Source organism: Amphiura filiformis, chromosome 12 (genome assembly GCF_039555335.1).
Source record: "Amphiura filiformis chromosome 12, Afil_fr2py, whole genome shotgun sequence".
Taxonomy (NCBI): Eukaryota; Metazoa; Echinodermata; class Ophiuroidea; order Amphilepidida; family Amphiuridae; genus Amphiura; species Amphiura filiformis.
This window is the reverse complement of record NC_092639.1, coordinates 35,993,389-36,019,813: the sequence shown is the minus strand read 5'-3', so window position 1 is coordinate 36,019,813 and position 26,425 is coordinate 35,993,389. Positions and strand designations below refer to the sequence as shown.

The following is a 26,425-nucleotide window of genomic DNA, read 5'->3' as shown; positions in this document are numbered from 1 at the left end:
AACAACTCAAATTATCTTCATTACGTGTCCCTCGTAATAGATTCTAATCATTGCTGAAAAGGTAGTTTTGAGACTGTACAATAACTGCGCTTAGGGCAATACAACAACGTAGTGCATCTTCTCCAAAGGTCGTTGTACTGACGAGAAAAGGCGAATGAACCATTGATATATTCAAATATACTCACCAGAGTTTTGAATTCTTTCAATCACCAGGTCAATTCCAGTAAAAGTTCCAATGATATCAGAGTGAAATGTTAACCACACGGCGCGTTCTTCGATGACAAGAACTACATGTGACGGTACTACACCAGAGAACTGATAGATAGTGTTATCGTATGATACCATATCTGATTTGCCAATTGATAATGGGTCATATTCTTGCTGCGTGTCAAACTCCAGGAAGTGAATCGCAAAACTGCCGGCAGATTCAATTGCAACAAATGTCCATGTGCAGTCGATATTATCAGGGTAAAAATACGGATAGTTTGGCGTTGTTATGTTGAAAGATTCACCCACAGCCACATCAGTCATTTCCGTACCACAAACACCTGAATTAATAACAAAGATAATAATAATAATAACAACACTGATAATATAATAATAAAAAAAAACCCACTAATAACAATACCAACAACAACAACATTAGCAATACCAACAATAATAATAACAATAACAACGACAATAACAACAACAACGATAACAACAACAATAACAACAATAATAACAACAACAATAAGATATCTGAATAAAAAACTTCGCATTTCAACTATCTCTACTTTAGAAAGCCAGAAGAACAAATTCATGTTATCCTGTTATGAGACAGGTCCATGATAGAGGATTTAAAACGTCTTCTAACAGTGGTCACGTAAGTTTTCCTAGCGAACAGAAGTTCAGATTTACAATAATTTATTTTGACTTTAGAACATCCATTTTGTAGTATTTGCCATAGATTACTCGTTTGACTGGGACATTGGCTGAACTTTAGTAAAACTAAAACTAAACTTAACTAACCCAACTAATCAAAGCTGTAGTTTTAGAATAAAACGACGAAGTACGTCGTTTAATTGTTACGATCAAAATAGTAGTCAAACGCGTACACGCTGTTCATAACACCGTACGTACGTGACGTGCCGGAAGGTCATAACACATCAAAAGGACCGACTTTAGTAAACATTTGGGCTACGCATGTGTCAAAACAGAAAATGACCTCCGAAAAATGGTCTAAAATTTTTCGTCTTGTAATCGCAATCAAGAAAAAGAATAGTTTGCACGATCTAGGACATTTTGTTACATAGGTAACAGCAGCAGAGGTCAAAACCAATTTCGCACTGATTAGGTATTGATCCGTTTCACTTTATTGCCTAGGCAACAAAATATCTCAGGTATTGCAAACTATTCCTTATTGTAATTGTTATAACAACTTGAAATTATGGGATTGAACAAAATGGCAAAGCTTTTCCCTAATAATAGGAGGTCTGTTACTTCCCCCACCCAATCATGTTTGGGGGCAAAGTCGAATACTATTTCCCAGTTGCCATCATTTTGACCCGGTATTATCGTGGAATATATACATATACCGTGTTTTTTAAAGAGACTGTACATGCGGTCTTTGAGCATCCAAAATAAGCTCTATTGGGACATATTTTTCACACTGTTTTGTCCTAATAAGCTTTATTGGTACATATTTATCACACTATTTTGGCTCATGATCGGGGTGAAATGGGCTTTATTGTGTACGCGACTTTGTTGTATTCTACTCTATTTTATGATCGGGGTGAATTTTGGTGAAAAACGGGCTCCTTGCCCCTTTTCTTTTCCTTTCTCTTTCATTTTTTGTCAGAGGGGAACCTTTCTCTTTCATTTTGTCAGGGGCACTCTGTCCCTGCACCCTCCCCCCACTGGTTACGCAACTGCCCCCCCTCCCCATAGGCTGATGCACGCTACGCCAAGTTTCCAGATCATAGGTTTGTGGACTTGTGGTTTTTGCATGGCTCTTTCTCTTATTGTGTTATTCCAGAAAATAAGTGCACATCCCCTATAAAGGAGTAATTTTCAATAAAATAAATATATGGATTTCCAAGTTTGCTTTCTGAAAGCGATTGGAATTCCAGTTGCCAATATTACTGGAAAAAGCTTGAAAATGCAATAAAATGAATGAAAACTCACGGAATTTTCCAAAATGAGCCTCTCAAATTGAGGATTTCCGATTGGAAATATTTTTCTGCCGGATTTTTTTCGCATTTGGACATTTGGACATTTTAAATGTCTGGATTTCCAACAATTATGACTGGACAAAAATTCCGGAAATCCGAACTTCTCTATAGGGGGTGTACATCAATTTTCTGGAATAGCCCATTACGAACGCCCATGGAATCAATTTGCGAATATTCTCAGTCATCCAGGTGGATAAACATAATAAAATGAATATTGAATCTGTTCATCTGGACTTGATTTTTGATAGCGACAGTATCGCGTCTCATCCAAGACGCATCATCAGGCTGACAGATCAGATGATGAACTATTGACCTGTGACACACTTGATGGTATGGCACCTCAAATTTGCCAATCATTCATTTGAGGATATGGATGTGCTAGTGCTCGATAGAGAACATAAGTGGTTTGAAAGAGGGGTCAAGGATGCCATACATATCCGGCGGGAGGAACCTTCGCTCAACAGAGGAGGGGGACTGCGCCACACCCTTTCAAGGACCTACGACACAGCATTCAGAAAGCTACCCCGGCGACTCTCCTGTGACGTCATACCATCAAGTGTGTCACAGGTCAATAGTTCATCATCATTCTGATCAGTCAGCCTGATGATGTGTCTTGGATGAGACGTGATACTGTCGCTATCAAAAATAGTAAGTCCAGATGAACAGATTCAATATTCATTTTATTACCCATGGAATCAAGCACAGTTTAGTTACCTTGCGATTTGCTGTTATTTAACGTAAGGAACATAAAATCGCACACAGTATTAGAAAATGTAATATTATCAGAAATAGCGAAGATATATTAATGAAATATTTGGATCTAATGGTGGCTTGGTGATATTTGCAAATTCACAAGTAACTAAAGGACTTTTTTTTAATTACAAACGTAACTAGCAATTATGGATGCATAATCCTTTATGTTAGGGTTCTTTATGTTATTTTATTTCAAAATATATTTCACAATGTACATTATTTCCTTTGTTACTGTCCTGCTCAAATCGTCACGCTAGAACGTCAAACACCAACCAATATAACCGTTAGGGCTATCTATAGCTACAATACTTAAAAAATCATAATTTCATTGCTTCAGCTGCAGTACCAAAATAGCAATGTTAATCTGTAAGCATGTATAAAACTCCCTATGAACAAACCAGGACGGATAAGGACAGCGCGGGGTAAACAGTCTATTCTCTCTTTGTCCGACTGTAAAAAACATGATTAGGTATGAGACGTGGTACTCTCATGGTTCGTTACACAATTCTACAATTGTTAAACTCAGACTTTTTCCCTGAAGTCAATACTCTGGCAGTGTGGTCACCCATGAGATTGGAAGCTCGTGCACTATAGGCGAGTACCCTAACCAAATAGGCCACAGTCTACAATGACCCTTTAAAACAGGTTTGTGTGGTAAATGTCTTTCAAAGTAACAAATATGGTAATATTGGCGGGACCTTGGTTATTGAAAAGGCAGTGAAATATCTTTGAAACAGTGGTAATAAAAAAGAGGAATTCTAACTGTAAATTAGTACTGAATAATAAATTCTTAAAATAATGTTCTTTGATGGTTTATGTTGGGACTAGAAAATTTTATTAAAGAGCAGATCTATTGCTCGGACAACATCATATCATTGGCAAGCTAATATTATGAGGATAATGAAAATGACTCCTTTTTTGAGAAAATAAGACGTTTAAAATTGATATTCCGCAAAAACCAACTTAAGCGGTGAGTTCCTTCGAACGAGACAGATTTGGCCTAGAAAAACGGCGACGTCATGAAATGAGATGTGCCCGCTGTGAGAAAAGGGACTATAAACGCTCTCAATGGACAGAACGTATACTGTTTTTGTTCACAGAAAAAAATTCCAAATTAAGTATTACAAATTTAATGGTTTTTAGCCGCTTCTTTTTTTTTTTTTAATAAAATTTATTATATCAGACAATTGTAATATTACAATTCATTATGTATATCAATATCATGAGAAATATTAGGCCTAAAAATTAAATACATAATTTGAGCTTAGAATTTCATCTGAGACTAGCATATAAACCGTGTTAAGTCCACAAACTAATGTATCTGATTTCCCTGTATATTGCAATGCTATAGTTTCAGTTGGATGAAATATTACAAAGCAAACGCATAGTAACAATACTGGTGAGTTTTGTTCCCGTAATGAGAACAATAGTGTGCATATTGTTATGCAGCATTGTTATGGTAAGTGATAGTACAACTCATTGTTGCTAATGTCAAACTATATATATAACAGTGATTGTGATTGTATGATGAGAGCATGATAAAGTGCCCGCTTCATTTACCTACGTCATCAGCCAAACGGGGGAGAACACGTACGCTTCAAACGGGGGAAGAACACGTACGAGGCTGAACTTTACCCACACAATTTCTCCTTTTCAGTAGAAATACGCACAAAAAAATTGCAACAAGTGTCAACTTGTAATGTAATAATTATTCTCTTCGAATAGAGATAAATTTGTTTTTGCAATAGATCTACCCTTTAAAGACAAGCCATGCGCCTGTTGCAATTGTTCTGGGATTTGTACCAGCATATATTGATCAGTAGTATTATACGTGCTTGCAAACCAGCAACCAACAATTCGCAAAGTGCAATGGGTGTAAACTGTATCCAGTCCCTTGATACACGGTCCCTGCAACCGAAGACGAACATAATGTTTAATATTATCCCGGCAAACACAAAAACGTTTTTAAAACGTTTTAAATAAGTTATATTTTGGGTTTTGGTTTAGGTAAATGCGTTTTAATAACATTAAAATGTCGGGATATATAAAGGTCATGAAATCGTTTTAAAACGTTTTCGAAATGCCATTGTAAACTATTTTTTGCAATCATTTTTGGCCAAATATTTTGTCAACACTTAAATAACATTATGTTAAAATATTTGCACCCAGCAAACACAGAAATGTTCTTAAAATGTTTTTTACAAAACGTTTTCATAACAGTTAAATGTCGGGTTATATGAAGGTCGTGAAAACATTTTAAAAACGTTATTGTAAATATTTTTGGCAAAATTTTTTGCAAAATATTTTTTCAACCCCAAAATTACATTTTGTTCAGATGGATTTGTACCAAGTTTTCAAGAATGTTTTTGGAATGTTATTAAAACGTTTTTATAACCTTTATATAACCCGACATTTAAATGTTTTCTGTAAAACGTTTGTGTTTGCTGTGCAGTAGATTACCAACAAATGTTATTTAATGTTATGAAAACGTTTTATACCATTAATGTACCCTTTATAAAACCCGACATTTAAACGTTTTCTGACAACCTTTTATAACCTTTTGCGAATGATGTCGAAAACGTTTTGTGCTTGCTGGGATGTTATAATTACTTGCAACATGATTTTTTGCAGCAAATCTCTCAAATAATGACTGAATAGCGAACAACATCCAAACTATGTGGCTGATTTATTACCATGGTACATCTCTTTTATGCATATCCTATGCTTGTCTATGCATTTTATTCGCTTATTAGATGTAAAGTGATATTGACAGAAGTTGCTCAAAATCCAGTTGAGCCACTTACTTACTTCGGCATTGGGTTAACAATGGTTAATATTCTCCAGCATGCATCAAGCATGCATAGGTAAACCATGCATACACTTAAAGGAAAAACCTACATGTTGTGATCAGAACATATGACTCGCTATGTTCAAGAAAAATATCTAAAAACATTTCAATCAAAATGATGATTTGTAAGATTTTTGCTTCTTGCAATTACTGTTGCCTTTTACACCACAGGCCAGTATCTGTCACCTAGTGTAATCACTAAAAGGATCTGCTGTAATTACCACGCTGCAAGGATAAAAGGGATATATGTAAACAGCATGTAAAAATCAGCCAACAAGCTTCTTATCATCTTGTGTACGTTTAGGCAATTACTGTTGCCTTTTACACCACAGGCCAGTATCTGTCACCTAGTGTAATCACTAAAAGGATCTGCTGTAATTACCACGCTGCAAGGATAAAAGGGATATATGTAAACAGCATGTAAAAATCAGCCAACAAGCTTCTTATTATCTTGTGTACGTTTAGGCAATTACTGTTGCCTTTTACACCACGGCCAGTATCTGTCATCTAGTGTAATCACTAAAAGGATCTGCTGTAATTACCACGCTGCAAGGATAAAAGGGATATATGTAAACAGCATGTAAAAATCAGCCAACAAGCTTCTTATTATCTTGTGTACGTTTAGGCAATTACTGTTGCCTTTTACACCACAGGCCAGTATCTGTCACCTAGTGTAATCACTAAAAGGATCTGCTGTAATTACCACGCTGCAAGGATAAAAGGGATATATGTAAACAGCATGTAAAAAAAAAACCAACAAGCTTCTTATTATCTTGTGTACGTTTAGGCAATTACTGTTGCCTTTTACACCACAGGCCAGTATCTGTCACATAGTGTAATCACTAAAAGGATCTGCTGTAATTACCGCCAATATTTTACATGCCTAGATATAATAGGCCTATGGTTATACGGTTTATATTGTGAGCGAAATTGCTATGCTGACCCGCAATGCTGTACAGCATTTTAATAAATGCCGCATGAAAAATAGTAAGGATCGAAGCATGACTTAAGTTATAAACTTACTAATTTTATCCTGATTATCCATATTTATTAATTAAGGCCAACCGAGTCAGCCTCAGGCAGCTGTCTGCTGACAAACTGTAATTAGCATTGCTAATTGTTTTAAATAAGATAAATAATTAAATACCTAGGTATAATAGGCATATGCGTGTATGGTTATTATCCTTGCCAATATTGTGAGTGAACCTGCTATGGCAATCCGAATGCTGTATAGGATTTGTCGGGTTATATGAAGGTCGTGAAAACATTTTAAAAACGTTATTGTAAATATTTTGGCAAACATTTTTTTTATTTTTTTTTTTCAACACCAAATAACATTTTGTTTAGATTGATTTGTACCAAGTTTTCAAGAATGTTTTTGGAATGTTATTAAAACGTTTTTATAACCTTTATATAACCCGACATTTATGTTTTCTGTAAAACGTTTGTGTTTGCTGTGCAGTAGATTACCAACAAATGTTATTTAATGTTATGAAAACGTTTTATACCATTAATGTACCCTTTATATAACCCGACATTTAAACGTTTTCTGACAACCTTTTATAACCTTTTGCGAATGATGTCGAAAACGTTTTGTGCTTGCCGGGATGTTATAATTACTTGCAACACGATTTTTTGCAGCAAATCTCTCAAATAATGACTGAATAGCGAACAACATCCAAACTATGTGACTGATTTATTACCATGGTACATCTCTTTTATGCATATCCTATGCTTGTCTGTGCATTTTATTCGCTTATTAGATGTAAAGTGATATTGACAGAAGTTGCTCAAAATCCAGTTGAGCCACTTACTTACTTCGGCATTGGGTTAACAATGGTTAATATTCTCCAGCATGCATCAAGCATGCATAGGTAAACCATGCATACACTTAAAGGAAAAACCTACATGTTGTGATCAGAACATATGACTCGCTATGTTCAAGAAAAATATCTAAAACATTTCAATCAAAATGATGATTTGTAAGATTTTTGCTTTTTTTTTCAATTTCTCTCTTTTTCTGTATATTATCCGGTTCATTTTTCACACGCGCTTTGGCCTTGAGGTAGCAATGAGCTATTATATGAATGTAAATGTGACCATGCTCGTATATGGAAGGGGGGGGGGGGCTTTGGGGCGCTGACTCCCCGGGGTAAAAGTAGGAGGCGGCAAAAACCACCGAAAAAACATTGGGTCAATTATTTTGGGCTGTTGAAGGGGGTGGCAAAATTCACTTTCTCCAACCCCCGGGTAGGAACGGCCTGGGTATATTTTATTGAACATTAAATTGGAAATTATAAAAGAGTGGGCTTACATGACCATGGTGACAAATACAATGAACAATTAAGCATAATAATTCCTACCTTCTCCGTCTACGGTCGCTATAGTCATTCCAATAACTATCCACAACACCCAAGCATTTGCCATGTTGAATCTGCATAAAATAGATCAATATAATGATTTGATCTTGCCGCCGGGCATGTTTTCAGAAAATATCAAGTTCATCTTTGTTTATTTAGAGAAGTTCGTCTCTGGTTTATTTTATCATCACTACAAAAATCTTCTTAAAAGCAACTTGTTTCTGGTGAATGAGGTACAAGGCTCAAATTCTATAGTTGAATATAATTGACAACATTAAATGACAACAAATAAATAAATAAATAAATACATTTACAAATGAATAAATAAATATATACATAAATAAATAAATAAAATGATTTAACTATCGCAAAAACTGACAAGACACTTACCTTTAACGTTCAAACAAGAAGCGTAATCATAATATCAACCGTGCTGGTGCATAGTAAGTCATGTGTCTATGGTATTGAACGTTGCGTCTTGATACTGGATTTTGTCGTATTTATTTTTTGGTTTTGGTATCTGTAAGACCTTGTTGCAGAATTCTGAATATGATTCAAATATTTCGAATTGCGAGCATAAATATTTCCAACAACTTATCGTGTGACAATGAAAGTCAGGAAACATCTCCCGGTAGTAAAGAGGCAAAGATGAAAGCCTCGAGTGGTTTTTATTGAGCATGCGTGTGTAATTATTCAGAAGGCCCTGATTGGCTGCTTGCAATCTATATACTATACCGTTAAAACATGGATAACAAAGTGTCATTCAGTTGGTAAGAGTGGGGCCCGGTGTAGATTATCCTGATAATAGTACCGGGTTTAGACTCGTAGCTTATTTGTAACCGGTTAGACTCTTCTTTAGTGGCATGTAGTTGAGCTGCGCCATGTCTAAATAGCTTTAAAACATCTCGTATTCGTCTTAATGTACTCAACATGAAAGTAAGAGGCATATTTTAGTAAATTCTCTGAGCATATTTTAAACAAATTAATTGAGTAGGGTAAAGTATAGACTTCTCCGTAGTCCACTTGCCCATTTTGTATACTCTGGCTATTACATTTTAGCATAAAACTCTGATTTGTATTAATTTGTGTGCAATTGATAGAATTTCACATCTGAACTTTTCGGTCACCGAACTCTGTTTCTTAGCTTCCCAGGCTTTCGCGTTCAATAAACTATTAGATTTCAAAATCAGAGAATTGTTTAGTATTAAAGTGAGCCATTATGCAAGATATGTTTCATTCAATAACATAAGTATACTTTACTTTTACTGTCACTAATTATATAAACCCTTTATGACCATTTTACTATTAATTATAATACACGTCAGTATAATTTTGAGTTCCAATAGGATGCGTTCATCATGATTAATAATAACATGTCTTTTTATCAAAATTCGACTATAGCACAGTCTAAGTAAAGTACACTGACCAATATGCCTTTTGTTTGAAGCAATTCGGAAATACGGTTTCTATAATACACCAATTTATATATTTTAATATACAATATAATATATTCTTAATATCAACATCAATAAAGTTACTGCTACGACCGTCATATGAAATTTCTCACGTGCGCTTAATATACAATATATATAATGAACTATAATCAGTAAAAAGCTTCGTTAATATGTAATTTTTGCCAATATTATATACTTTCATTTTGCAGACATTTGCCTTGAAACGTGGTCAAAGCGTTTCCTATAAGTGACCGTACACTACGAATGAGCTGTAAAGTCTGCCCGGTAAATTTAGTTTTATTTCGTGTTTAGAAAATATATCATAAGCTTTAAAATGATATATCATTTGACTTCAAACGATATCCAGAAGTGGAGTTCTGTTTGTTGAACTCTGCTCCTTCAACAAAATGGTACATTTTTCGGTTATACCAGTGTCTCTTTTTTCACATTGCGGGTAATAAATATCAAACAGCCATAATTGGCGGTCATTTCAAATCATCCCAAGTCAACGAGGTTCAGGAATGTCCTTTCATTGTTAATTGTTGGCTATACATACCTAGACAAAATAGACAGGATTTAGCTAAAGCAAACTAACTAGAGCTATTTAGGAGGTAGAAGTTTATTTTCCTCTTCAGCAATAGGATTATTGATTGGTTTAAAATGTGTTTGACTGGCGCTATCAAAATGAGATACATGTCGCACCAAATTGAGGTACCTGTGAATACGACCTTCATGCACATTTTACACTGTAACTCAGAATACAATTTGCCAACTGAAAGCTTATTCGTGGTGTATGGCCACATTATGTTATAATATACCATAGTCTAGCCGCTCTCTATTTTGCATATTTGCATAATTAATACGCTAATTTGCATAATTAGCTAATTAATCATGCACATTAGGTTAGCTAGCTAATTAATTATGCATAAATTATCTGGAAGTCATTAGGAACACTTTGACACCAAGTTTGAAATTAATATTCTATAAGATAAAAATGTTATGAACGTTTATGCATTGTTTTGATTATTGATAAAAAACAATACAATACAAAGAAATTTAAAATGTGTGTATTAAAAAACCGTATGTCCGATTAGCTTCAAACAAAAGACGTATTGATCAGTGTCCTTTGACCTACACAATTAGTCTGTTTAAAACATGCATAGAGCACTTGCAAACATACCTCAAATATTACCACAATATATCATCATTTATCTGCATTTAATAAAGAGCTCTTTACTAAATTGTAATATAGTCACAAAGTAACTAGGTTGATTCAGAGGTACTTAGTGCCAAAGAGCTTTCAAATAGAAATAGAGTCGCAATAGATTATATAATCTTTTGTTCGTTTGATGCCGATTAGAAGTTGCGACAGGCTATTCATAAAAGTGGTACCATTGTTTCGAATAAAGGGGTTCCGCCATTAAATTGGTCACTGATCCGGCATCATATTAACGCTCTACACAACAGGCGAGTATCCACATTACAGTCATGTGTAAGGGCAGTCATGTGTAAAGTGGTACCATTGTACTCACGTATCCCAAATGTGTGCTTGTGTGGGTCTGAAGTATATAAGGAGGCTTTAGCTGTCGATGCAATCATCTTGACCACCCACCTGACGTTAGGCGTTTCATTTAAATAAATTGAATGCTCTTGCTGATCGATTACACATTAGAATGTTTGAAGGCTGCCATGTCCAGTCCATATATCTATATTACACTATAATGGTAATCGCTATACGTATACATGTAAGTATAAGTATAGGCCTATAAAGGTTGTTTTTAAGAAATTTCCATTTAATTTTATTTTAAGAAGGAGATTGGTATAGAGATATTGGCGTACCCAAATAACTAAACACATAACAGCACTGGGCAGCCATTCGATGATGTCAATGCCTTTATTCGTTACGTAATTAAAACGCCCAGTCAGATGTATTTCACACCTACCAAACACAACTCACCCAATTTCGCAAACTGGACGTTGAATGTACACTCTCATGAATATTGATTGGCAACATTTTCCAATATGTCAGTGCTCTAATCCGAAACAATAGAACAATAGACCCTGCAGAGCGTTGCTTAGTGCGGTCTTGGTAAAAATCTTTTTTAGGGAGTCTAGTATTTTACATGTTCAGTGACGTATCAGGGTTAGTTATCTGTGGGGGCAAAGAAAATTAATAGAAAAAATCCCGGCGGTTATCATTATGGTCAACTGTGATAATTGCTCGAGAAGAATGAAAATTGCAACTGTTCACTACTTTAGCCCAAAATTAAGTTGAAATTTTGTGTTTACCAAGCCAATTATAAATTGTCCTCTTTTTGCCCAAAATAAAGGCAAATTTTTGGGTTTAAGAGGCCAATTTTTAATTTTCCGCTATAGAAGGGGGGGGTGAAATATTATGCTTTGGGTTGAAATTTTCTTTGGGGTTGAATTTAAGGGGGTTGAGCTAGCAAACCAACTCATTTGGATGTTGAACCTCCCAACCCCCAACAAAGAGCACATTGGAGGTACCTACACGCAACAGTATATATCATGACGGATTTTATATCAGGACATTCGAAAGTAGGTTTTTGGTTGTCTAGTTAGGTTCTTCTATAGTGCTATTTATGCTAATTATTACATTATGGTTATAAATATTATATATTTGAAAGAACAGATGGTTAATTACATTAACTGTCCAAACTTGTAAAAATATTGTGAGATGGGACTGAAGGAAAAACCAATTATTGATCTATAATTATATATTGGGTAGGTAAATGTGACCTAGATTTATATATGGGGCCTTTTGTATTTAGTCAAAAAATGTAAACGCCATATTTAATGATAGCCATAAAGAAAATTAATTACCTATTTACAAACGAAGCCTGGCGACCATATCCTGTTTCGCCACGTAAATTGTAATCTAATATAAGAATCTGAAATATAACAAATACTTACAAACAACGCTACCCTACTTATTCTTGATACAATCTTACCATTTAATATCAAATTATATTTTTGCAAATATAATTATATTTTCCTACATTACTACAAACTTTTCCGCAAAAACGTGAAAGCACCAGGCGGGTGACAGTGCATCGGGCAAATGGCAAAACCACCGTGAGGAAAACCACTCCATTACTCGTTGACTGCCGATAAAACGCCCAATAAAGACTTAGTCACCGGACCGCGCCGGCCAGTTAAAGTACATGCCCTATCACACCACTCCACACCATACATAAATTCTCCCAGTCACATTTCCCAAATATGAAATTAAAAAAGTCAAATTTTAATTTACTTTTTTAAAGTTTGGCAGAGGCGGGTTCGAACTCACGGCGCAACGCTTAGTACTCTATGAGCCTAGCGCCTTAGACAACTCGACCACTTGTCTTGTTGTTATTTAATTTGAAACTTATTTAAAAATATAATCGCTACCACGTGACAAGCAAAGACAGAAAACGTATTATATTTTGGAATTTTATCATTAATGTGTATTATAATAGAGCTACCATTATTTATATTGTTGAATTCTCAAGCGCATCATTTCGAATTGAGTTTTTATTCCTAAAGCCCGATACTGACTCCACCTGTACATTTTAATTTCATCGCGGGATGCTGAGATGTTTGAAAAGCATCGCAGCATCGCATACCGCTGCGAAGTGGAGTCAGGATCGGGCTTAATTCGAACCACCAGCATCCATGGTTCGATGTAGAGAGTCTTTCCTATTCAGAGGAAATATTGCAATTACACACCTTATTGCCTTTTAACAATAACCAATGACACTAGCACGTAATTCCAGTCAAGCACCAATCTTTAATCCTATTGTTGAAGAGGATAATAAGCTTATACTTATGTATAGCATTCGTAAAAAGCTTAAGTCTTTGTTTGCTTTGGTTAAGTCCTGTTCAAGTGGTGGATTAACCAACAATTAACAATGAGAGTACATTCCTGAACCTCGTTCAGTTGGCGATGATTTGAAGTGACCGCCAATTATGACCATTTGATATTTAATAGGGGCCTACCAGCAATGTGGAAAAAAAGAAATAATGTAGTGCCAAAATAATGTACCCTTTTACGGAAGGAGCAAAGTTTAACAAGTTACAACTCCGCTTCTGCAGTACGAATGTCAGCGGCGAATGTCAGGTTATTATTTCCCAGTCTTGAAAAAAAAAATGCAGGCAGAGGTGGGAATCGATCTCGGTACCTCCCGGTTAAAAAGCACTGTGCAAAACCACTAAGCCAACTAAATATCTGTCGTGATATGATTGACATTAATCTTTGATATTGCTGAATGGAACAAATCGCGGAATTAAATCAGTAATAAAAGAAGTAGATTCTTATTTAGCGGCCAAATTGGATAAAAGGGGAAATATTTGTCCCTGCTCTAAAGAAAATATAGGTTAGAAAATTATCAAATAAATTTAAATTAAAAATTGAGACTTTATATTTATTTATTTCACAAGGCGGCATTTTCACAGACAAACACTGTATACGCTAAAAACTTGACCCTCATTACTAGATGATGGCATAGCTCAGTGTTAGAGCATCAGACTTGTAATGTCAATATCGTTGGTTCGAATCCGCCTGCCAGCAATGGTTATTATTATTTTTTTTCATTTATTTATTTATTCATTCATTCATTCATTCATTCATTCATTCATTCATTCATTCATTCATTCATTCATTCATTCATTCATTTATTTAAATAATTTGATATATTTGAAAGGGGTATTTGAGCAATTTGAAATTTTTACCCCGTATAATCCTATGGGGTCATTTTTGAACCCACCCCCCTCCCAAATTGCCAAAACCTATGAGTTTAAATCATACATAATGATCAGTACGTCAATCATGAGTGAACACCGGTTGGTCACTGCATTTATTTGGGAATGGGTAGGCACTGCAGCTTGATTCACCATCCACAACATGATAATGTGTGCACATGCTACATTATATACACTTGTAGGCCTATGTTGTTGTTGGTGTATAAGTAATGGGCCTTGCAATTGAATACCTGAGTGGAAGAAGGGCCCAACTCCATCAAAACTGTTTCTGAGATATTAAGAAAAAACTTAATATTTGGAAAAGTTTTATAGGCAGAATGTTTTCATCTTCAGGAGACCTTTAATACATGAATATACAATATTTCATACATTCAAAATTAAATATGATGTTTCCATGGCAACGGTACAGGTCTTAAAACGAGCTGGAGTTGGGCCCTTCTTCCACTAATATACTGCAAGTGCCAGTTCCGTAAGCAGATGTGTTATAAATAGCTACAGAAATTTGGCAATTATCCATTAATTACACAAGTAGAAGCATGTCAAGAAAGTTTATTGTAGTGAAAAGCAGATTTCATGGATGAACAAAATTCCTCTTTAACCCAATATTTGTGGAAAAAGGGCCCAACTCCATGGAGTTGGGCCTTTCTTCCATGAAAACCATGATTAAGTGTACTTGAAAGACTATTTGGAGAGTTGATTTTGGCTCATCTTTCACACACAAGGAAGAACAATCTGTTGGCAATAAAATGCTGGGTCTAACTCATTTTTGTAAAAAATTGGAGTTGGGCCCTTCTTCCACTCAGGTATTCAATTGAAATGCCTCAAGCTTTTAATCCGATATGCAGATTATCTATTTGTTTTCATGAATTGGAAGACATTCTTTGATGTATTACTGAGCTCAATGATCTGAAATTACTGGAGTGTGAGGTTAGCATAGTATTTTATTAACAAAAAGTATAGAGGCCCTGCATGAAATTATCGATTGGCTCCAAACAAAGGATTTGAGCCGGTGTCCTTCACCGTAGTTATGGCGGAGTGCAGTCCATTCAATCAAATGTTGTCATCAACCTATTTGATTGCAATCATGCTTTTGTTGAATGCATTTGAGTAGTCCGCCATATTTACGGGATGATATGTCACATGCAAGGCCTCTATTCTCCAAATTCATTTCCTAATGTATGTGAGAATGATACAATAATGACATGATGAACATAGTCATTGATGCATCAGTTTTAAAATAGACTAGGCGGTTACCATATTTGGCGGTTCTCGGCTGGGCGCGATTACCAGGCTGATGGTGACATGTCCATATGACAGTTTGTACTAATTTGTCCTCAGATGACCCCTGGCGACCCCAAAATGACCTTCCAAAAATTTGGCTCTAAATGTTGACTGTACCCACCGAGTTTCATGCCCATACGACAGTTTTTAGTAATTTGACCTCAGATGACCACTGGGTGACCTTGGATGACCCCAAAATGATCTAAACTTATAACTCTAAATGTTGACTGTACCCACCAAGTTTCATGCCCATATATGAGTTTTTACTAATTTGACCTCAGATGACCTGTGGTGACCTTGGATGACCCCAAAATGACCTTCAAAAATGTTGTTTTAAATGTTGACTGTACCTACCAAGTTTCATGCCCATACGACACTTTTTAGTAATTTGACCTCAGATGACCCCTGGGAGCGGACCCCGGTGTCAGATGACTTTAAAACGAACAGAACTACACCCACCCATCGAGTTTGAGCCCCGTACGACCTAGTTTCATGCCCATATGACAGTTTTTAGTCATTTTACCTCAAATGACCCCTGGGAGGGGGCCCCGGGGTCGGATGACTTAACGAACATGAACATCTTCTTGCCAGGACAGAACTACACCCACCCACCGAGTTTGAGTCCCGTAGGACCTAGTTTCATGCCCATATGGCAGTTTTTAGTCATTTGACCTCAAATGGCCCCTTGGAGGGGGTCCCGGGGTCGGATGACTTAACGAACATAAACTTCTTCTTGCCAGGACAGAACTACACCCACCCACCGAATTTGAGCCCCGTACGACCTACGACGGCCTCACATTAGCAGTCACAGACAAAACCTAAATCTACAGAATATATCCATTACTCGTCTCGAAAGAGCTCAAAATAAATAACTTAGAAAATTTTCTTGATGTCCTTTAACATGTTTCCACAGTTAACCATCGTTAGCCATGGATATCTATGCTGTAGAACTGACCGGTGACTAAGTCCGATTTATTGGGACGTTTATCGACCATCAACGAGTAATGCTTAGAAAAAGGGTTCCATAATCCTTTTTCGAATATCCTATATTTAGATTTATTGTTGAGCCGTAATGACTCAAGGCCAAAATTACCTTTTACCCGAATTCACACGAATGCATAACAAAAATACACTGTTTGCTTAAGTTAACCAAATTTAAGTCTTTTATTGAAAGTAAAATATACTTGATACGTGACAACGAATGCACATACAATATAATCAAATATAACCACTCTTTTAACTAAATACTACTTAGCCGGCAGTCTTCATCTTGGTTATCATAGAGTTCTATTGCAATGTTCTGGATGGCTGATGTGTATCTCCTTATTCACGTGTCCTGCAAATAATTGCTGTTCAGCGAAATCTACTGTACTTTGCGTATAAAATCATCGCACAGAAATGGTGCTGCTTTCTCCAAACACTTAACTTAACTCCTTGCGCAGTTCTCCAAACACTTAACTTCTTGCGCAATTCTCCAAACACTTAACCCCTTGCACTTTTCTCCAAACATGTTCAACACCTTGCGCAGTTCTCCAAACACTTAACTCCCGCGCAGTTCTCCAAACAAAACTCTTTGCGCAGTTCTCCAAGCACTTAAACTCCTTTTCCAGGAAACAGGCTTCTTTCTGCACTGCTCCACTTGATTGACAGATGTGTTGCTTTATAATCCAGACTCCAGCAAGTCTCTCAAAATCCCCTTCGTTGCTGTATTAAAAAAAGCACATTATTAGCTATACAAATTACCTCTTTTTGAAGCATGACGACCAACACATGGAAAACTTACAAACTCTCTTCATATTCTGCCAAGAGCAAACTCAGTTGCTTTCACCTTTACACTCATCCAAAACCCATGATCTATTAATAGACCATTCTGTCAAATTACAACACTTCCTGTGGGTATTCCCCATGATGCCCTATCCCCTTTATATTATAAAAAAATCTGTTACAGATTTTGTGCGGTTACATTAATGACTCCCCGAGGATACACTGAGGGCATCTTATACCCACGAATGTAACGTATAGACCCAAACACACATCACATACACAAACCCATCTCGAAATGTGACTTGACCTTGACCGTGGTGACGTTTGAAAAATGGCTTCAAAATCGAAATTTTAGCCTCTATTTTCCCCCTCCCCTCAAGATGTGGGTGATAGCGGATATTTGTAATGAGTGAATTTTATCTACAACTTATGGAAAAAGTTATGTAATAAAAGATCAAGCACAATTATCAATAATATTATCATCATATCCTATGTTTTCAAAAATGCTGATTATATTCAACTTATCCTTTAATTCTTTTGAGGAGTGTATGTTAGAAAAACAATTATCAATCACAAATCACCGGGTTTTATTTAAAATATACTCATATTGACCATTAAAATGAATAAAAACAGCCGGCTCTCAACACGCGATATTCAAAATTCCCGCGCCAAAATTATATGTGGCAATTGACGTCATGGTTATTTGTGCTCAATTGTCGACAGCTTTAATTGTGTTACTGGGTCTTCGTTGCCACATGCAATTTCGGTGCCCGGGGAATTTGAATATCGCGTGGTGAGAGCCTGTTGTTTTTATTTGTTTTTAAAGTCATTTTAAGTTGATTTGTGCTTGATAATTGTTTTTCTAACAGGCATAAAGTTGTGCCGGACTGTTCCTTTAAACCAGCAAAGAGGGTTGTAAAATGATACTTCACCTGACTCACCTGAAGTTATTGTATCACTTGCACCTGTAAGATTAGTATCTGTGAAAAGACCAGTATTGTATTCAATCTGTGATTGCAGACATACACAGGTGATGAGTGTAACCTGCTTGTAGTGCAGCGCGATATGTTCAAAATTGTTTTCACCTATTGCTATGGTAATTAATCCGATTATTACGTAACTTCGCCAGCGTATAGATGATAGATGATTGAGTTCTAAATGTATTGATCTTTATTCGTGTGTATTCTGATGTGTCCACTTAAATATTAGCTTGAAAGTGTAATAAACGTTAATGTTGAAGGTGCGATTTTGGTTTCAAGTAATGGACATTAAAGGGCAGGTCTATTGCAAAAACAACATCATATCATTGGCAAGCTAATAATATTATGAGGACAATGAAAATGACTCCTTTTTTTTTTTTTAAGAGAGCTATTCCATGTCAACTCCAGGGATGTGCACCGCAGCGCCTCTTCAATTTTTTTCTTCTTCTGTGTGGTGGTAGATATTGATGAGAAAGTAAAATCCTGAAAATTTCAGTTTCATACTCCATTTCGTTTTCCCGTGGCATCAATTTGAAATTTAGGGGGGTCAGCGTAAAAATGTATCGCAACGCGAAAGACGATGTTTGGAGGTCCATAAATGTATAAAGGGAACCCCAACAACTTTGAAAAGTATGTCTCCTGGGGTACTTTTTTGTGTAGAATTCAAATCTGGCATCAGAAAACTTGTGACTCCTTTACTTTAAAAGATATAGGGCCCTCAAAATTCAACTTCGTCCATCCAGGACCAACTTCGGGGGGTCAGAACTCCAAAAGTAAAAATACATACTTTTCAAAGTTGTTGTTGTTGTTGGGGGGGGGGGTTCCTTTATACATTTTTGGACCTCCAAACATCGTCTTTTGCGTTGCGACACATTTTTTACACTGACCCCCCTAAATTTCAAATGGATGCCACGGGAAAACGAAATGGAGTATGAAGCTCAAATTTTCAGGATTTTACTTTCTCATTAATATCTACCACCACACAGAAAAAGAAAAAAATTGAAGAGGCGCTGCGGTGCACATCCCTGGAGTTGACATGGAATGGCTCTCTATTTTTTCAAAAAAGGAGTCATTTTCATTGTCCTCATAATATTATTAGCTTGCCAATGATATGATGTTGTTTTTGTAATAGACCTGCCCTTTAATGTCCATTACTTGAAACCAAAATCGCACCTTCAACATTAACGTTTATTACACTTTCAAGCTAATATTTAAGTGGACACATCAGAATACACACGAATCAAATAAATGAAGGATGCAGATTCTTACGTTTGAGATTGTGAGCGTTTTTAATGTCGCAGTAAGGTTGGAGTTGTATTGTCGCAGCATAGGGATCGAGTTGTTTTACACAAATGAGTTGCACTTTTGTTAGAAATTGATAATGAAAGTGAAAAACTAATCAGTAATCAAATTAAGTAAGCAGCAGTGAAAACACTCGTTGTTTAATTAATTGATCGATTTGCCACAAGATCACCACTTTCAAAGAGCATGCACACTAATTATTATTATTATGAGATACCCACAGAGGAGTAAGATAAACAAAGCGCGTACCACCAGTCAAAGTCCCCGTGTATTGTATGCTACCAGTTCTCCCATTTTCATGAGGGCCGATTGTTCCATCGTGCCGTGTCTAACAATCACGCCAGCGTTGCGTGCCTTCGCGTATACGCGATAGAGCGTTGCGTGCTTTCGCGATTACGCAATATACCATGAAAATACGCGGTAATTGCGTAGCAGTCTCGGCTGTCGCATTTCATGGAACAATCGGCCCTCATTATCGGATGAGGCGGAGACTTGGACTGGTGGTACGCGCTCTGTTTTATCTTACTCCTCTGGAGATACCATAATTACAAACGCAGATACTCTAAAAATACATACATTGGTTTATTATTGATGTTCGCGGTTGTAAATTAAGTTAATATACGCCGAAAATCTTGTCAAAACAATACCACATGACGATCACCATTTCATCTAGAGAACAATAATGAAATTATCAGAAACCACAGCATATGATATCGCATAGGTATCCTTAAATTCCTTACGTTTGTGATTGGTTTATTGACGTTCGCGACGGTAAATTATATTATGTACGCTAAAAACGATTGCCCAAACACAGCCTCGTACAAGGAATGAACTACTTTACTTTCTCCATACCAATTTGCCATGCAAAAGAAGAAATGAAAATGTGGAATGTTAAAAGAGTATTTCGTGATCCTAGCAACCTGTTTTATGACATTTTTCAGTAGATATCCACGAAAAAAGCTTATTCCCAATATTTCAGTTGATTCCGATTTTGCGTTTGCAAGTTATGCATGATCAAAGAGCTTTTAAATAGAAATAGAGTCGCAATAGATTATATAATATTTTGTTCGTTTGATGCCGATTAGAAGTTGCGACAGGCTATTCATAAAAGTGGTACCATTGTTTCGAATAAAGGGTTCCGCCATTAAATTGGTCACTGATCCGGCATCATATTAACGCTCTACACAACAGGCGAGTATCAATAAGTGACCACAATACAGTCATGTGTAAGGGCAGTCATGTGTAAAGTGGTACCATTGTATCCATGTATCCCAAATGTGTGCTTGTGTGGGTCTAAAGTCTTTAAAGGAGGTTTTAGCTGTCGATGCAATCATCTTTACCACCCACCTGGCTTTAGGTGCTTCATTTAAATAAATTGAATGCTCTTGCTGATCGATTACACATTAGAATGTATGAAGGCTACCATTTCCACATATATTACACTATAATGGTAATCGCTATACGTATACATGTAAGTATAAGTATAGGCCTATAAAGGTTGTTTTTAAGAAATTTCCAGTTAATTTTATTTTAAGAAGGAGATTGGTATAGAAATAGTGGCGTACCCAAAGAGGGGAGGGGGTTGGGAAGGGGCAGATTCACCCCTGTGAGAAGTCTTGGGAGGGGATGAGGGCGGAAGAGGGGGGAGGGGATATGGAGAATGAGAGAGAGAGCTGGAGGAAGAGAGAAATAAAAAGATATAATAAAGACAATAAATAGAAATATAAGGAAAATGATGGGAATGAGAGAGGGAGGGTGAGAGGGGACAAGGAGAGCGAGGGAGTGATAAAGTGTAGGCCTAGGAAAGAATAAGTACAGAGAAGGGGAAAGAAAGGAATGATGAATACATTTAATAATTATTATTATAGGCCTATATAATAACTAAACACATAACAGCACTGGGCAGCCATTCGATGATGTCAATGCCTTTATTCGTTACGTAATTAAAACGCTCATTCAGATGTATTTCACACCTGCCAAACACAAGTCACCCAATTTCGAAAACTGGACGTTGAATGTACACTCTCATGAATATTGATTGGCAACATTTTCCAATATGTCAGCGCTCTAATCGGAAACAATAGAACAATAGACCCTGCAGAGCGTTGTGCATGATTATGTGTATTACACTTCTCGATAGACAATGTGTTGTAATTTCGTTCTGGTATACCAGAACGAAATTCAAATTTCACGATATCTTTGCTTAACGAATATATCTGCATGAAATTTTTTGAACATAAACATTATGCAGCCAGAGGTTTCCAGTGACATACAAATCTCAACTTTTTTTAGAGAAATGTGGGGGGAATGATGCTGTTGATCACGAAATATCCTTTTAAACTGGATCTGTTTTTCAGGATATTGTTAAGAAGTGTCTTATTACTCCAACAATCTATCTGTACTAGCTGAGCCAAATTTTGAATTTGCTATCGGTTTACACGTGGTTGTTAAAAATAAAGCCTAAAAATGTGGTATGTTTTGATGAAATGTTTTTCATTCTTAGAAAACGAATTCTAACAGTGTACTTCGGTTATTTATAAATACGCACGTGACCCATGGGCACGACATACCAAGACCAGCAAGCGTGACCAAATCCTCATTCATTGACCACTATACAGAAAGGGATGAAGAGAACTCTGCAGATAAATATCATCAAATTTAAATAATAATTGAATTGCAAAATTATTACACATTTTTCAATATTCCGAATTTGTAATATGTTATCAAAAACAACATATTAAAAGTATTTGACGATGGGAAACAAATTCAACGACTGAAACGTTTACAATATAATCACAAAGTTAAACAAAATAGAAAATTTTGCTGCACATCAGTCTCATGTTGTTCCGCCTTTGCATTCAAATGTATAGGAAGATCACACGCTATGTAGAAGGTCACTTCGAGACTTACTGTCTATAAGCTGTTATGGCAGCGCGGAGGTGGTCACGTGTGTATTTATAAAAGCGCATTTATAAATATAACCGAAGTACACTGTCTAATGTAAATATTAAAAAAAAAATTATAACCGATTGTTTGGAATGGGCTTTCAACTTAGTGGTTTGTGCCTACGTCTATGACAAGCTCAGTCCCAATAATTTGATAAATAAATAAATAAATAAATAAAAATCCCAAAACCATGTTAATAATCATTCGAATCCAACAAACAACAGAGAAAATGCCCATAATCGTCAAACTAATGAAAAAAAAGCTTGGGGTCACAAGTAACGCCAATTATGCGCACTTTTTTGACCGGCACTGTCTCATTTTTCAACCGATATTTTTTTAAGGTGTCAAAATGCTCAAAAGGATGAGCTGCTTCAAATCCGCTGGAACCTTTTGGGGCGCCCGCCTTAAGCGGGCGCACCTTATTACAGGGTTGTAAATTGTGATTTCTTCCTCAGGAGCAAGGTTTTTAGGCTCAAGATTTCCTCAATCATACCATGCATGAAATAGCTTTATTCTGCACTTGAGAATGTCAACATAGTGTGTATTTTTAGAGTGACTCTATAATGTTAAGTCTTTTGAGCTTCCAAAAAGGCTTTACCAGTATGTTGAGGACAATGTGCGCGCGCAGCGCGCAAAAATTTGGTATTTTACACTAGTTTGGGGTCAATTTTGGTGTGACTGAGTCTCCTTTTTCCCATTTCCTCTCATTTTTTGTCAGAGGGAGCACAACTTGTTCAGTGCTTTATGGTTCTTCTTTTAAAATGTCCTCAATATTTTTCAATTTGTCCTCTTCTCAGTGGCATTATTGATACACTGAATTCCTTCATAACTTTTGTTCCCATAAAATCCTCATTGCTGCCTCTCTATAAATTTCCTCAGATATGATTGCCGGCTCTCTGTATATTTCCTCAGATATGTACCCTGTTTCCACCTGCTTTGACCCAACTTCTTTTTTCCTACATTACATTGAATACCTCCTATGGTGATGAATTGTAAATTTCCTCATATCCCATTTCCATATTCTAACACCAACACCTTCCTCTTTCTTGCTCTTATTCTTGAACAATAATGTGAATTCCCTTCAGATTTTGCACAACCAGTGCCTTTAAAGATATCCTCTTTTCCATTCAATAGCTTCACTGCCTCACAACCCTTCCCTATTGTTTTGTACATCACTCCTCTTCTTTTTCTTTCCTCTTTTCCCCCTTCCTCTCCTCTTTTCTTTTCTCTTCCTCCTTTTTCCTCGCTTTCTTTTTTCTTCCCATGGCATTATTTCCTCAATTTCTCTCATTTCCTAGGAGCGGTGCTCCCCACTCCCGCACAATTTGCATCCCTGCCTTATTGGCATGACTTTGTGAAAAGTTTCTAATTTCACTCTTGCTAGATTTACTTCGCAATTGTTTTGCTAAAATTATGCCCAGCTCAGAAATAAAACCACAATTTGCTTGGATTTCAGGTAGTTCATCAATGCCCTATCTACTGCTGATATCAGGTAGTTCATCAATGCGCTATCTACTGCTGATATCAGGTAGTTCATCAATGACCTATCTACTGCTGATATCAGGTAGTTTATTGTTTTCTGATAAGCACGGGATAAAATGTTGAGCGTATATTCTTTGTTTAAAATACAAAATTAATGGACTTATAAAAACACCAAATAAATCCAGACTTTTGTATGCCTTCAACCAGTTTACCGTGTGTCTTAGAACTCGACAGACGGTAACATTTGACCATACACTAGGATCCACAACATGCTCATCTATCATGGGAACAGTTCTTAAACCCTAATACATTTGTACATTCATCCTTTGAAGATTTGGGTATACAAACTCATACTCTGCAACTTGAGGTCAAATTTTGCACTATGATTATGTAATTGAGGTTATTGGACTTAGTTTTTGATTCGTTTTTAATAACATTTAAGCCTATTAATGTCGTGTTATCGTTACGATTTATAGGCCTGTATAGGTCGATGTCGCGAAAACGTTTTAAAACGTTTCATATGATATGAGACACATACAACAATATTTTTTAATATTGTGAAAATTGTTATTTTTTGGCATACATTAATCTTATGCAACATATTTTGTCAACACATTAAGGGATGGGGTATGAGCGTTTGGACAGTATTTATTATGGGACATTAGAGCATATCAGACATATCGAATTGCATTCTGAATACGAAGAATGTCCTTTTGATATCAAATAATTTAGATTTTTGAAATTCGCAATGTAATACACATTTTATGGCAAATCATTAAAATTGATATTTTTGATATTTAACAGTACTTGAAGTAAACTTTATAAATCTGATGATTTATACTTAAAGTGTATGTAGGTGGGATGAAAAGCCGACGATCAATTGAAAATTTTGACCTTTCGTATTGAAGATATGGATTTTTCCCCCAAACACCAAAACAAAATAGGTCTTTTGGGGAAAAATCCATATCTTCAATATAAAAGGTCAAAATTTTCAATTGATCGTCGGCTTTTCCTCCCAGCTACATACACTTTAAGAATATATCATTAGATTTATAAAATTTATTTCGAGGACTGTTATATATCAAAATTTGAAAATATCAAATTTTAATAATTTGTCATAAAATTTGTATTATATCGTGAATTTCTAAAAATGAAAATTATTTGATATCAGAAAGACATGCTTCGTATTCAGAATGCAATTCGATACGTCTGAGGTGCTCTCATGTCCCACAAAAAATACTGTCGAAACGCCATAAACGCTCATTCTAGATCCCTTAATTATAATATTTTGCAACAAATTTTCAAAATTTAGAAAGAATCTACTGTAAATGAAAATATAATTGAAAAGAGCAGATTCTGGTCATCTAAATTAACGAAAGAATTGCTGTATTTGTTTACACCAAAACCGAGTTATACTCAGTTGAATAAAACCAACCATTTTTATATTTGTAAGCTGATAGTAAATAGTTCATTAATGAGCTATCTAATGTTGATAGCAAGTAGTTTTTCAATGCGTTATATACTGCTGATAGCCACCAGTTCATCAATGACCATTCTACTGCTGATAGCCAAAAGTTCATCAATGAGCATTCTACTGCTGATAGCCAGTAGTTCATCAATGACCATTCTACTGCTGATAGCCAGAAGTTCATCAATGAGCATTCTACTGCTGATAGCCAGTAGTTCTTCGATGAGCATTCTACTGCTGATAGCCAGAAGTTCATCAATGAGCATGCTACTGCTGATAGCCAAAAGTTCATCAATGAGCATTCTACTGCTGATAGCCAGTAGTTCTTCAATGAGCATTCTACTGCTGATAGCCAGAAGTTCATCAATGAACATTATACTGTTGATAGCCAGTAGTTCATCAATGACCATTCTACTGCTGATAGCCAGTAGTTCTTCAATGAGCATTCTACTGCTGATAGCCAGAAGTTCATCAATGACCATTCTACTGCTGATAGCCAGTAGTTCTTCAATGAGCATTCTACTGCTGATAGCCAGTAGTTCATCAATGACCATTCTACTGCTGATAGCCAGTAGTTCATCAATGAGCATTCTACTGCTGATAGCCAAAAGTTCATCAATGAGCATTCTACTGCTGATAGCCAGAAGTTCATCAATGAACATTATACTGTTGATAGCCAGAAGTTCATCAATGAGCATTCTACTGCTGATAGCCAGTAGTTCATCAATGACCATTCTACTGCTGATAGCCAGTAGTTCATCAATGAGCATTCTACTGCTGATAGCCAAAAGTTCATTAATGAGCATTCTACTG

The 26,425-nt window shown here is 36.1% G+C and overlaps 1 protein-coding gene across 1 annotated transcript in view; it reads right to left on the bottom strand.

Moving 5' to 3' along the window:
- The window catches only part of LOC140166783 (tolloid-like protein 2), a 34,190-nt gene extending 8,060 nt beyond the window's left edge, over positions 1-26,130 (bottom strand). Inside the window, exons 1-2 of the mRNA XM_072190274.1 lie at positions 25,776-26,130; positions 186-548 (exon numbers count right to left, since the gene is read on the bottom strand). Coding sequence (XP_072046375.1) covers positions 186-548; positions 25,776-26,130 — 718 coding nt within the window. The remainder of the gene's footprint in view (positions 1-185; positions 549-25,775) is intronic.
- Positions 26,131-26,425: the final 295 nt, after the last annotated feature.